General features: G+C 42.0%; 1 protein-coding gene across 12 annotated transcripts in view; it reads left to right on the top strand.

Moving 5' to 3' along the window:
* The window catches only part of RASAL2 (RAS protein activator like 2), a 186,753-nt gene that overhangs the window by 81,830 nt on the left and 91,768 nt on the right, over positions 1 to 13,155 (top strand). For all 12 annotated transcript variants that reach the window (XM_075760434.1, XM_075760433.1, XM_075760432.1 and 9 more), the window contains 2 exons: positions 1,588 to 1,715; positions 10,599 to 10,725. In XM_075760434.1, coding sequence (XP_075616549.1) covers positions 1,588 to 1,715; positions 10,599 to 10,725 — 255 coding nt within the window. The remainder of the gene's footprint in view (positions 1 to 1,587; positions 1,716 to 10,598; positions 10,726 to 13,155) is intronic.

Raw genomic sequence — 13,155 nt, 5'->3', positions numbered from 1 at the left:
ACTCAAGGTTTAATGCTTGTGTTTGGACTTGCACCCTTCCTTGCTGGGTGTTTGAGGATTCGCTGGCCTCTAGTGGTGAAGCTGGGTAGTAGCTACAAGAAGCATCTCTGCTTCGGTCTGTGCGAGCACTGGGGTAGTACGTATCCTAAAAGGAAGGTAACGTTACAAAACACTTCGGGTTTGAACACTCGTTTTGCGTAATGGGCTCCTGAAATAGTTGAAGGAGGTCCTGGACACCCTGCTGCAAGCCCTTGATTTTTGCAGTCTCTGTTTTAGACCCCTTAGAGGTAGCCCAGGGACTTCGGGCATCTACAGTGTGTGCACTGAGAATGGTTTGGTTTTAGATCAACGCAAGTTTTAAGTTTTGGTTTTATCTTGCATTCTAGTTTTATACAACTTTATTACAAAACAAGCAGAACTTAGTCTCAAAACTTTAGAAAGAGATGACTTGAAATTGTTTTCTGAGTTTGTAAAAGTGGTGCTATGCATGTGTCTCTTGCATGCATCCCTTTTTCTGTTATTCATACAGCATTTCTGTCTCCTCTAAAGAGATTTTTATAAGTTGACTGCACACATGTAGAGTTCCTACGGCAGCATTCTTTGCACCCAGACTTCTCGCAGCACCGACAGCGTACCTTGCTGCTCCACAGCTTTCTCTGCTTTTGAGCTTGGCTGCTTGGCAGGGAAGTCTGTCTGTCGTCTGTGCCTGTTTGTGTGCTTTCCTTTTCCAGGCTTGGAGAAGACCTCTTAGCAGTGAGCAGCACGATGTGATATGTAGCTCAAGCCTGAGAGACTTAAGGGAAATTGATCTTTAAATAAATTTTAAAAGATCAGTCCTGGGAGCCAGACAAGTTGGATTTTGTTTTGGTTGGGTTTTTTGGGTTTTTTTTTGTTGGGGTTGGTTTGTTTGGAGTTTTTGTGTTGAGGTTTGTTTGTTTGGGGTTTTTTGTGTTTGAGTTTTTGTCACTATAGTGGCTGTGGCTAAATGAAAACTGGAAGACTCCTATAGTGGCTGTGGCTTAATGAAAACTGGAAGACTCCTATCTGTCACAATTTAATCAAATAGCTTCCCTACTAAAAGATGCTAGTAATCCCTTCTCAATTAAATGCCCATTCCTTTGAATTTTTCTCTCCCTTCTTCAAACGTGCCTTCCTTTGATCTGCATCTTCCTTCCTATGTTTCTCTATCTTTAATCTCAAATAATTTATTAAGATTTAGGGTACATTCAGGGCTCTACCCATTTAACCATGTTTTTGAGAAGGGGAGTGGAGGGAAGATGAAGTTTGAATGAGAGCTCTTGGTCTTTTCTTTTGATTATATTTCAGTCTTTGACATTTATATTCATCTTGGGTATTGCTATTTTTGTAAGTCATGCTATAGGTAAATAAGTATTCATAGTGTACATTATGTAGCGTTCCACATGGGTGCCTGCCGGGATTAGCATTTTGTCTTTTAATATGCGGAAACAGGCACTGCTAAGTACAGATTGCAGTTTTGGTTTGCATCTAGCTGCAGAACCACAAAAGCAAAGAAGGTGGTTGATGACACATGCTAATGATTCTGGCGTCGCGGTTTTCTGTTCGCAGATGTGAAAGGACCACCTACACACAGACTGTCCTGCGGCCAGTCCCCCTACACCGAAACGACAACATGGGAGAGAAAATACTGCATCCTGACGGACAGCCAGCTGGTGCTGCTCAACAGAGAGAAAGAGGTGAGAGAAGCTCACGTTGGCCACTCGGGATTTACCTTTTGGCCTTTATTGGTAAAACAGGAAGGCAGCTTTTTTCATCTCCCCCTAATTTTGTTCACGAGTTTAGTGAAATGCATGAAAAGGGAGAAAAAGGGAGCTAACCTATCCTGCGTATGGATGGCATGGTAGGTACGGTTATATATCTGGCCCAGATGCCAGTTGCATGGAAGAGGTGACAGCAAACTGTGTGCATCCAAAACTCCCTCCCAGAGTTTTACAGCCTGCGTTTAAGTCTGCCACTACATCTTCCTATGTTATTGCTGCTTTTATTGGTAGTCAAAGCCACCACAGCTACATAAACCTACCTTCTCACGTCAGTGCAGACATAAAGGTAGAGAAAAGTGCAATAAAGGTAGGGAAAAAGTGTTCACTTGTGTCTGTATTGGAATGCTGGGCAGAGAAGGTGTGTGCGACCTTCCCACTGTACAGTCATCCTTGCTGCAGTCACAAGGTATATTGTTTGAGACAGAGGTTTGCCTTCTCTCTTGCTAAATGCAACAAGAAAGATTGGGTGCCCCTTGGCATGGATGCTCAAAGCCATTGCAACCATCTTTGCTTGAATGATAAAATTACTCTGTGTGTGTGTATATAGCATGTAGAACTTGGCATTGTGCCTTGCCGTGAAAGTAATGTCAGTATGGTTAAAGAATAGCTGTGGTTTAGTTGATTGAAACTCTGAACAAACAAATGCTGATAATTCCCTTCTAGACTACGCCATGATATGTTTTTTTTCTTGTGATACTTGATGTCTACAGATTGTCACGACTACATGAGCTTTAGTAGTATTTGATAATGCTCCTGGGCTTGTTTGTTTAATTATTCTGCTGTAGATTTACCCTGTTTAAAAATAAATATTTCAGGAGGAGCTATAAAATAGAAATGTTTTCAAATTACTGAAATAGATTTTATTACATATAAATGCCCATGAATTTGAGTCTAATACCATGGTTTCCTACATTTGGAGATGACCTGAATTTTTGTGCTTTTTCTTGATTCCTTTGAAGCTTCTGTGTGTGGCTCTGTACAGGTTGAGAGTATGAGACCTGTTTCTGGTGTAGCATTAAATATTATTCATCCTCAGCTGTGATCAGGTTGATTTACAAGGGCTGAAATATTTCCTTGCATAGGGAGAGTAGGAGGAAATGGTTTAGAGAAGGACTCGAGCTATTAGAAGGGAACAACATCAATGCTAATGCGTAGGAGAGGTGATCAAACGCAGGGAAAATGGAAGGCCCATATCATGATGTTTGTTTACTATGTAATTCTTTTTCTAGTCTGACAGGACTGTCACCTAAGGAATCAAAGTACACACTGAAGAAACTTAAGGACGTGTGAGAATTATTCCTAAAACTATACTGTACTAGCACAGCTGGGCTGAAGGGATGCATCTCATTAAAGAAATGTAATTGAAAACAACACTGGCTCATATCACAAATAATTAGCTGAAGGTGGTAATCATGCACTTACAGGTTCTTAATTTCTCCTACCACATCCAGTTAAAAGCGTTTTGCTGGGAGTAAGATGAGTCTTTTGCTTAGATCCTGAAGAGTAAATATGGGAAGTCTGATGTATCACTGGTGTATTAAGTCATTATACGCTATGTTTAAATATACTCTGTTTTGGGGTTGTTTTTTTTGTCAGAAGCCGGAGAAATTCAGTATCGGGCTATACAGAGCCTGAGTTTTTTAAGTGCAGCAGTAACACCCAAAAATGGAGCAGTACAGTAAATCTTTGCTCTCTCCAAGGAGCCTGCTCACACTATCACAATGCGAAATAACTTGTTTTGGGAAATGCTGCATGCAGATGGGCCAAGCAGACATGCCTTTGGTGCAGGTGTGACTCCACATGCTGATAATGTGATGTTGTTTCAGAAGCTGGAGTCAGATTTGCCATTCTGATTTTCGAGTAATTTGGGACTACTGTAAGTGTAAGGAAAAAGGGAACTCCTTGCAGAGTCATGAGTACCCTGTAGGAAAATAAGAGGTTGTTTTGATTTAGCTTCTGAGTCCGTACACATGGCAGCATACATACGATCCCTTATAGAAACACAAAACATATAGAACTGCTAGTTAAGAAAGAGGCACAGAGCTGATACTCTGGATTTGCAACTTCTAATTTTTCTGAACTAGAACTATCCCTTCTAGCTTTCATGAGGAGGGGAAGGGGAGGCGACCTGGTTAAATCTTACTTGGCGAGTCAACCGGAGTTGAAAGAGGCTCTATGAAATGTGACCTAGATGTAAGAGCAAACAAAGGGGAGAGATGCTGGGGAAGAGCATAATGATTGAAAAGTATGTAGGAGGGGAACGGAAAAAAAGCCCGTGGGTGGGACCACAGGTACAGGGAGCCTAAGCAAAAGACCAGGTGAATGAGGAAGATGGAGGTTACTTAAAGAAGAAAATTGTAGATTATGTTTAGAGTAAAATTATTGGAAGGGTGATGCTGGAGGAGGTTTTTTGTTAACCTGAAATGTGGTGAGAGAGGCAACAGGAAGCTGAAGATGGAGAGGTTCCTGCTCTGAACATGGAAATTGCTGATAGAATGGTAGGTCAGAATTCCTTTGGAGTGCTGAAGAGGATCTTAGAAACAATTTGAGGGACAGGATGATGCCCATCAGTAAGGGGGTAGGTGTGGGGGAAGAAGGAAGAGGCGTTAACAGCAGAGTGCCCTTGCAGCACTCTTACCACTTACATCATCGCAAAGCTGGTGTAATTTGAAAACTCTAAGTCTGAAACATTTTATTTTCTATGCGTCTGCTTTGTTACTTCATGGAATAAAAAACCCAAGAAGCTTAGCCCGTGTGAAATTGAAAGGGAGCAAAAGTGTTTGATGTCTATAATGCTGTGTAAAATCATTATACAAGTATGTATGTCAAAGCCAAAAAGTCGGAAAACATGTACAAAATGCAAACAGGTAAATGAAAGACGTCTTAATTGTTTCAGGTAAAACGTTACGTTTGGTTTCTTTCAGCTAACACTGTTAGAATACAGCTTATGAATTGCACAGATTTTTAATTGCACAGTACAAAAATAAAAGTACTAGTAAGAAAACTTGTCTTATAACACCCCACCAGTACGGATTTATTGTCAAGGCAGTTTGGATTGAGTATGTGCAAGAGGGATGTTTGCACTGTGCAAGCATAAGAGTAGGTGGGAAAGAAGAGAAATTGCGAGGTACAACTTCATCCAAAAATTACTTGGACAAAAATAGTCTGATGGTATCACCTTGTGCAGTGTAGAAAAATATTAATTACTTGACACCTGTCAACTTTATAAAATGAAAGTAGGTGAGACTGGAGAATGAGGATTATTAATGAGGGGAAGAGACTGATGCCCAAAAAGTAAGTAGAAAGAAAATGAACCCCTGTAGGGACATGAGAGATGACTTAGCAAATAAGGAGTCATGAGTGACAGGAGATGTGCAATAACTACAACATATTGTGGTGTGGTAGTATCCAGCAGCATCTTCCAGGACTAGGAGAACAGGTCTAGATTGATTCACTTACAAATCAGGTTGTTTTTCTAAGAGGAAGAGACTCAGGAAGGTGGAGATGTTTTCATCATTTGTGAAACCTGTTCCATAGGGTAAGAGCTGTGAGGGCACAGTAAAAGTGTCTGCAAAATCAGCGCCATTTGAACAGGGAAAGGGAACGAGTTAGCGTTTATGAAGAGCGGATTCAGATAGTTAATCCATTGCACAGCACTTTCATGAGGGATGTGACAAATGGCTGCATCTGGTTGTGGGCTGCTTTTTAGTTAGTTTTTGTCTGTAACTTGGCTGCTGTCCTGCAGAATCTTTTAATTTTGTGTTCAGTTGGAAACAAAGAATACTTTTCACTGTGTTAGACTCTTCCTTTTTCCTCCCTGCACCCAAAACCTCATCTTTCTTTTTGGATTTAGAGGAGATTTTAATCAAGGGTAATGGATTGTCAAGACCTGCATTCACTGTGACAAGATCTACTACTTATTGCTGCTGGTGACAGGCTGGCAGCAGGACGTCTCTGATGTATTTTCCTACTCTGCCATCTCCTGTGACTGACACGAGCAGTGGAGTGACAGCAGTGATCCCAAGAGAAAGTAGCAAGAGCAAACACTGATGCATGGGGCCCCGGGAGAGGTTCTTCAGAAATGCCCACTGCCATTCTCAAAAGACTTGTTCACGTTGGTATTTTACAGCGAGTATGTTTTACCTGTAAATAGGAGTTTGTCAGAGCTGAACCCAGTCACAAGAAAAGATTTGTGTCGATTCCCAAATGGACTTAATTATTTATTTTCCAAAAGCTCAAAGAAATGTTTGTTGTCAATGTTTTTAAAGTGGATTTTTGTGTCAAAAGTTTTAGCCAACTTCTAACCTTCTTGAGGAAGGTAAAAATTAAAATTAATTATTTAACTATTTTTTGACGCGATTCCAAACTTCCTTACTATTAGTTCAGAAGAGGTTGCAAGTTCTCAAGGTTTTATCATGAATCGGTCTTTCCAGTCTCAAAAAATCTATCTGCAACGAAGCAACTTTTTTCATACCTTTTTTTTTTTTTAAAAAAAAAAAAAAGAGCCTAGTTCAGTTGGCATGTTCAGTGCCAGGTGAGTTGTGATGCTGTTCAAGAGTTTAGTGTCCCAGCTCTGGACCCGTCCTCATTAGATTGAGAAATTTGCCTGTGAAACATGGCCTATGATCAAAATTGTCAAGATTGCCAAAATTACCAGCATTTGGACTGTCCCTCCACACCTTATCACAGAGTTACACTGCTTGGAGTCCAGCCCTGAACTAGCAGCTTCAGCATGTCGGCTCAGGATCGGACAATTCCCAGGTTGGTGAAGAAAGGCAAAGAACAGGATGATAAAGCTGGATGGAAAAGAAAAAAAAGAAAAAAAAAAAAAAGAAAAGAAAAAAAGAGCTGAAAGCCTAAATTGCCGTTAGAGCCCTGACTCTGTGAGACTTTGTCAATCCCTTCGATCCTTTGCTGAACTGCTTGCTGGAATGGCAGGGGCTGATTGCGGATGTCTGCCTTGGTGTTTACATGGTATTTAGTTGTGCACTTGGTTGTTTTGGTGCTACCCCATCTGTAAATGCGTTTCACCTACCACAGAGTAGTTTATATACCTGTTTAAAAACATGTCCAGCCCCAAGAGATGCAGAGCTGCTGACCAAGCTCATTTTGCATGCTCATGAAGCTATATTTTTAAGAGCAGGCTGATCTTATGCTAAGCAATAAATACTGGTCCTGCAGTCTTGGTATTAGTTATTTTTTGTCAGTATAGACCGAGGCTATGGTTTTGGAGGAGTGTTACTTAAAATAACACAGCACTTTTAAGTCAGACTTAAGGGGGGATCTTTCTTAGCTGCTTTGCTACTTCAATCTTGTCCCTGAAATTGTGTTTGTATATTCTCTGGTGTAGATCAAGCTATGTAGCATTAAAATGTTATTCCTTACACAGTTTAAAGAATTATTGAGTGAAGCAAACAGTATGAAGTTTTTCTCAAGCCATTATAAATACACTAATAAAAGCTGTTGTTTGCTGGTGTAGACTGTACTGCACTAGTTGAACGTAGCTACACCGATGAACGTTTTTTAGTGTGCAGCCTAACCATGTTTTCCTAGTCTGGGCAAATTTTAAGTACAAAAGGCTAAGTGACCCAGAATTAGGACCTGAGCTCTCAGTCTTCCTGTTAATGGCTTAGTTCCTCTTTGAAGATAAATCCTATCTCTGGTATGCAGAAGTAGATTTGTTTTTGACACCGACTCCGGTGTGCTGCAGCCTGTTTGCTTTTCCCAAGGACACAAAGGACAGTGTGGCCTCAATCACCATTCTCCTCCTCATCCTCAGCAGCAAGTCAGTACATCCATAATGTCCTCTTGGCTATTATCTCCGTTCTTATACATGCTGTTATCGGGGTGGTAGTAGCACTTTTTTTGTGTGTCAGTGGATTAAAAGAAAGGTTAAAGGGACTATATTCATTTCTCTGTTAAAAAAATCTAATAGTGGAGATATCTACCCTGCAGGAGCTACACTGGTATAGAGCTGGCAGTTAGGTGTAGGTGCAGCAAGGTATCTGAGAAAGGAGAGTCACAGGGTGGTAGCTTGATGCTTTTAAGGTGTGCAGAAGCAGGCATGTGGTATGACTGGTAGTAACTATTCTGGAGATACAGCTTGCAGCATCCCACCAAAAAATGCTCTGAAGGAAATGAGGAGAGGCAGAAGGGGTGGTGGAGCAGAAGAGAGTTTAGAAGGGACTAAGACTAAGTGGAGCCTCCAGATGAAAACTGAAAATCTAATACATGATCTTGATCGAACAAATGTGGCATAAACTAACAAAACTAGTCTCTGCTTCCTAATGTGCTCTTGCACAGAGATCATTCGGCAAAGGAGCTGCTGTAAAATCCTCCCAGCAAAGAAAGTAGGTTTAACAGAATAGCCACTAGGGATTTGGGAAACTTGTTTTGAAAAATGAGCACTGTTTGAAGGAGACAAATAGACTAGCGTAGTAATAAATAGCATTAAAAAATGACCTTAAGAGAATGCTAAGTGCTTAAAAGTCAGGAAATGCCAGAACTAGTTTGTGAAAACCATTGTACTGCAGCATGTTTCTAAAATAGTATGGTATCTTGTACATCTCTTACAACCTTCAGTACAAATGAATAATATCTTTTTGTTTGCTATTAATACTCATTTTTTAGAGATGATTGAAGATACGAAACGATAAGCAGCACAGGAAATGTGACAAGGGCTTCTATTCCTTTAGCTGCAAGCTGTCTTTTACGTAGCTATAAGAAAATAAATTGCCATATTGCATGTATCGCAGTAGTACTGTTGAAGCCATTGTCCTTGTCAAATGTGTGCTGAGATATTTTGGGCAGTGAGGGGTTGTGCCTGCCTCCAGCCCCTGGATGCTGCATCTCTCCCTCATCCCTGGGATTTCTTCCAGCTGTTGAATATAAGGGCTGCAGGCAGCCCCACCGAGTTACAGGTTGCAGATAGGGTAACAGACACCAGACCAACAGCTTCAGGGGTAAACAATTTATCTCTAAATAACAATGCGGTAACAAATACAGATCAGGACTATAATTATCCAGGTTGTTACAACAAGAAATGCAGTAATTCAGCACAGTTATCCGGGTTGAAATGACAGCAAATCCAGTAATTCACCAATCGTGAGCTAAACTTAATATCTGAGCATACAAAGACCTACAAAACCATGGTCAGAACCATGACTATCTGGCAGGCCAGCCGGAAGCAGGCCATGGCTTCCTCAAATGAGCGACTCGGATCAGCCAGCGGGTTTGGGGAATTCCCAATAGCCGGATTGGGCTGTCCTCTTGTTGAGACATGGAAGCACTATCTGGACTTGCTAATCAACCATCACATTCCACCTCTGGCTCCCGCTCCGTACCAGGTCTTTCTGGGGCGCATGGGGCCCAGAAATCCTGTAGAAGGCAGTACTGGCCCCAGGTGCCCACTGGGTAGTGACTCAGTCGAGGTAACAATGGTTACCATGGGCCAAGAATGTGTTCAGCTCTGTTCCGGAGACAGGGTTCTCCCATGCAGTCTCCATCTTTGGTGGCCAGCCTTTGACCTGCTTGAAGGATCTTTGCTGTGTTTTGAATATCTTCAGACCAGTATCTATGTTCTTTAGAAGGGTAGAGTGAGGGATGTCTCCCTCCTGCTGGAAGCAATGTTTTCTTCCTTCTGTAGAGACGTATTCTCTGAGCTCGGGCAGTCTGGATTCCATCTCTGGCAAGCAGGTAGCTGTCTGAAGTTTTTGTCTGTCTGCCTTTCTATATGCAATGCAACTGATGCTTGAATTAACCCCTGCTGATCATGTCAACAAAATCCAGATGCACAAAGGTGTCCATGTAAATCCAGGAAGTAGTTGGATTCTCTTCCTTATCCTCCAAATCCCTTTGTACATTTTTTGGGATTGGATTAGGAGTACATCAGGCTCATTTCTTGTTCCCAGACATACGTGCTGATGGACAAAAAGACTCTATCGCCTAGGCTCTTTTAGAGCTCTTGGCTGTTGTCTAAATGCCGTGCAGCTGTAGTGATGGGTAGCATAACTTAACAGGTTTTTCTCCAGCATAAGCACCTCTCCAGCAAAATGCAGTCATCCAGGCAGGTGTTTAAAGGCAAGGCTGGAGAGGAGCAAACCCTGAGGGGTAAAGTTCTGCCAAAATTTCAGAAGGGAAACAAGATCTTTATACATTCAGTACTTTTAAAGAGAATTAGTGCACAGAATTTTATTACTATGAAATAGTGAGGACCCCAAGCCTTTCTCAGAGCCTTCTGAGGTCCCACTTACAGAATAAGTTTGACTTAATCATAGCAGGTATTCTCTTTCTCCGTGTGCCCAATACAACCAGCCAAATGTCCATTTTCCTCTGACATGCTGAAGCTGATCACCAAATATGTGCTGAGACCGCAAAAATGCCTTTGTAATCTCAAAGTTTCGCACGTACCTATCTGACCAGCAGCCTCTGCCTGACTTTCCCAGCATGGAAGCGGGCAAGGCAGGGTAGCAATGGGTCTGGCATTGGAGAACAAGTTTCGAAAGGCAGGATTTGCCTCGTTAGTCAGATGGTTGGCTGTGTTGTGACTTGATATCTCTGGAGCGCAGGTTGCTGCACACCTGCATGCAGCTCTCTCCGGGCTGCGCACCCGTCTGCGTATAATAATGCTCCTCAGTGCTTTCCCAGTGAGCCTCAGGAATTTTGTGATAAGGCCAGGCTTGCTGAACTGTGCCTGAAAGTTATTACCAGATTAGTAGAAAATTAAGTTCTTATTAAGGTGGCATATTAACAGTGTGGCCCAGTGGCAAATTAACAGCTATCGGCATCCTTTTTATGCAGGTGCCTATCGATGGGGTCCCAGAGACGCAGCCGGATGCTACCAAAGGGCGCTGCCTGCGCCGGACAGTGAGCGTCCCCTCCGAGGGCCAATTCCCCGAGTACCCACCAGAGGGGGCCGCCAAACTAGGTAAGTCCAAACCTTGACCGTAACAAATTTATTTTAATTTATAGCTGCGAGCTGTATCATGCGGCACTGCTTCCTGGGCAGCATCCTTGCAAAGGAGCCTGCTGAGGTGGGTAGCATCGCAGCTAGGTGGTGGTGGTGGTGGAGATTGTGCAATCACGACGTTATTTCTAAATGCCCGCCAGCAAAATGACTTCCAAACACCAGGATTTATCCAAACATTAGTGAGGTTGTTATGGAGTACCAGAGAAGCTGAGCTGTTGGTGCAGACGGGAAGGTTTGTAGCTGTGTTTGTAAGATTACTAGACAGCCCTGGGATTTACAAGTGAGAGCTGCTGAATGCAGGTCAATAGGAATGCAGCTTTTGAAGAGAGCTGTAAGTGGTTCCCGCTGGTTTTTAGAACTGTTACGTGGTTACATTTTACCTCATTTTGAGTCTCTCTGGAATTTCCTTTGCTTCATATTTTCATAACAAGTACTGGATAACAGGTTTTTCTATAACTTACCTCATGCCTGTTCAGGATGAAGTTCCTAAAAGAACCAGCCAACTGCCTGCTGCTGTTGGCTGTAATTATACATGTTGAAATCTAGGGAAAGCAAAAGAAAGAGCAGGTATTAAAAATGACAGACAAAAGCTCTGTTGCAGTAGTTTCCCAAGTCCAGATTTGGCCCAGTTTCCCCTCTTTATTCCACCCCACCTGTGGTTGCATAAAAAGCATCGTTCTAACCCTTTCCAGAAGAAAGGAAGAGTGAAGGGAGGCAGCAACCACAGACAAGAGAACTCTTCTTTGTATTCCCAACCCATGCAAGAAACTTTCCTTGGCATAGGCTGATAGGATCTAGGAGCAAAATTCTTCCTTAGTTCAACTGTAAAAAAATATCAGTCCTGGGAGAGAGTGAGCTATGAGGAAAAAAGTAACATGCATCTCTAAACAGTAAAGCAGCCTTGATAACATCATTATCAAAGGTGAAGAGGGCGTAAGGTATTTTTCATTTCACAGGCTCAGCTGTTTTCTATGCCAAGGAATTTTATTCTGTGCGTATATTGCACACAAGTCGTTAAAATCCCACTCTTCTAGATAGTTAATTAACACATTGCAACTGTAGTACTTATCTATTTGTACTTGCCAATAGCACTACTTAACTCTGCCTTATTTGAGGAAGGCAGACAGGGTTCTGTTGTTGTTGTTGTTGTTGTTTCGTTTGACTCCTGGATTACAAATCTGAAAAGAAACAGGCAGGTCAGGGATTTAGGAGAGAAAACTGCGAAATACTTAGGGATGAGTGGCATAAACAGAACCCCTGCTGGATTTGCTTGTGGCATTTCAAACACAGCTGTAAATGATCATCTTGGTTTGTCATATGAACAAATACTCATTCTTGTTCAGGACTAAAACTAGTATTAAACACATTTACAGTGTTATAGGCAAATACTTATTCCAGGTGCGTGGCTAGTGAGATGAATGCCAGTCTGCACTAGGCAATGAATATTATTTGTAGCTTTGTACGCTAGAAAGACTTCTAAAACCTAGGATTTAAAGGCCCGCTTTTTCTATACCATGTGCAAAAAAAGTGTAGAAGAATTTCTAGACTTCCCTGAGCATCTGAAGAGCTGGAAATCCCAGTGTTACGTTTTTAAGTGTAACCTTGTAACCTTCTTCATTTTTCTTGAATTGCCATACAGAATGGATGACTGTGCTATTTGGGTATCTGCCTTACTATGTATTTTGCCACAATTTTAGATGCATGTGGCATCTTGTAGCGTGCTACTTGGTGTACGCCTGACAAGAATCTATTAAAAGTACGAGAGAAACAACATATCCACATGGTCTTCTCCATACGAGAGCTACAACTGTAGTGAATATAGATGTCGCAGAGCATGTAGCTAAAGGAAGTGGGCATGCAGTGGGAGGGGAAGAAGAAAGGCATGAATAGGAGAAAAATTGAGCAATGCCTGTGCTGTGAGGAAGGATGAAGGTAAGCAGGAGGGAAGGTTATATGTAATCTCTGATTGCAGCACCCTAGGTAGTTCCCCTGTTTTTACATCCTGGTTGGAAATGTCTCTTAGCACGATTACAGAGTTCCTGCTAATGGCAAAAAGTGGGTTGATAAAGAGCAGCGGGGATGACTTTTTGTCAAGGTGTTGAGCCAGAGGACGAACCAGTGAAGGAAACCATTGAACATCTTTCTAAAGAGAAAGAAGCAAATGGTGGCAGCCAGAATGTACCACCAGCAGCACAGATAACAACTGGACTAAAATAGCTTTGGAATGGACACCAAAAGCTGAAAAGTACAGCAGAGGTAGCTAAAATATCTAGCAGAGAAATTGCTATGCAGAGCTGATAAGAATATCTAGCTTGTCGTAGGGAAACACAGGCATAACATGGCAACAAGCAGGCGTTGCATCTTACGATGATGCCTGAAATTACTATG

Source organism: Balearica regulorum, chromosome 8 (assembly GCF_011004875.1).
Source record: "Balearica regulorum gibbericeps isolate bBalReg1 chromosome 8, bBalReg1.pri, whole genome shotgun sequence".
NCBI classification, from domain to species: Eukaryota; Metazoa; Chordata; class Aves; order Gruiformes; family Gruidae; genus Balearica; species Balearica regulorum.
This window is presented reverse-complemented; position numbering and strand designations above follow the sequence as displayed.